This window comes from Myotis brandtii, unplaced genomic scaffold (genome assembly GCF_000412655.1).
Source record: "Myotis brandtii unplaced genomic scaffold, ASM41265v1 scaffold20989, whole genome shotgun sequence".
NCBI classification, from domain to species: Eukaryota; Metazoa; Chordata; class Mammalia; order Chiroptera; family Vespertilionidae; genus Myotis; species Myotis brandtii.
The window spans coordinates 4,279-5,613 of NW_005357842.1; the positions used below are offsets into that span (position 1 = coordinate 4,279).

At 56.0% G+C, this 1,335-nt stretch overlaps 1 protein-coding gene across 1 annotated transcript in view; it reads right to left on the reverse strand.

Annotated features, from left to right (window-relative positions):
• The window catches only part of LOC102242350 (sialic acid-binding Ig-like lectin 14), a 4,168-nt gene extending 2,857 nt beyond the window's left edge, over positions 1–1,311 (reverse strand). Inside the window, exons 1-2 of the mRNA XM_014539244.1 lie at positions 562–1,311; positions 82–459 (exon numbers count right to left, since the gene is read on the reverse strand). Coding sequence (XP_014394730.1) covers positions 82–459; positions 562–598 — 415 coding nt within the window. The 5' untranslated portion in view covers positions 599–1,311. The remainder of the gene's footprint in view (positions 1–81; positions 460–561) is intronic.
• Positions 1,312–1,335: the final 24 nt, after the last annotated feature.

Sequence of the window (1,335 nt, forward strand, 5' to 3'; positions counted from 1 at the left end):
GACAGGGAGTGTCCAGTGTCCTGTTCCTGTTCCAAGACTGAGTGCCACATCTCAGACTTCTCTCCGGGGCCCCTGCCTTACCTGTCACCTGCAAATTCAGCATCTTGTCTTGGTAATTATATTTCACACTTCCTCTCTCCATTCGGAAGATGTATATTCCTGTGTCACTCCTCCTGGCATCTCTGATGTGCAGGGAACAGTTGTTGTTCCTGGAGTCCGGGAGGAGGAAACGGCCTTGGGTTTCTCCCTTTGTTGGTTTATTTGGGTCATTCGAAGCCACAGGTAGATTGTGCCATATGCTGTCCTCTTTCCGGTACCAGTAGGTGTAGAGTTCACTAGAGGAAGACCATGAACTCCAGGGGTAGGAGAAGGAGCAGGGCACGTGGACGCACAGACCCTCCTGCACCGTCACGGATTCCTGCACTCGGAGCTCGAAGCCTGGCTGCTCCTCCAGAGATTCTGGGAGGGGGACACAGAGGCTCAGAGGCAGCCCCATCCCTCTCCCACTTCCTCAACCCCCCTCCCTGGGCCCACTCACCTCCCCTCCTCGGGCCCACTCACCTCCCCACAGCAGGAGCAGCAGCAACAGGGGCACCATGTCTGCCTCTCTCAGCACAGAGCAGGTCCGCGTCCCTGTGTCAGGGAGCAAAGTGCCAGCTCTGGGGTGGGGCTGAGGATGCCCCAACAGGAAGCCCAGGGGGAGAGACTGTGGATAGTCCTGGAAAGGGAACTTCGCCTACACAGTAGTTGGGGGGTGTGGTGGCTGAGAAATCTTCCTATCTCCCCTCCCCCCTCCTGAGCCTGCAGGTAAATATACTGAGGCCCCCAGAGGTTGAGAGGCATGTCCAGATGTGAATCTGAAAGTGACTCCCTTACAGATGAGGTGTAAGTCGAGAGGGTGGTCCCCCAGGGGGCCACCGTGGTCATCACTGGTCCTGGTGACTCAGGGGATCCACCCTCCAGCTGAAACCATTGTGTAAAAGGGTAATTTTAAAATTTCTTCACATCACTCAAATGCTGAAAGAAGGAATTTAGACTCAACTCTCATGGAGGGTGGAACCCAGGGGAAAAGCTGATGCCTTTTGGGGCACACGGGAAGCACAAATGTGGGTCTCCCAGGGTCTGAGGGACAGCGACAGCGCACAGGCCCCATCAGAACGGGATGTGTGAAGGCAGATCGCACCCCTTCAGGGGGAGTCTCAGAGGTTGGACCTCCTCATGACAGCAAATTTGCCACCTTACAGCTCAGGAAGCTCCACCTTCAGGGCCCCTCAATGTGCTCAGTCCCTTTTCAAAGCCCAGCAGGGGCTCGAGTGATGTGTGGACATAACCTGC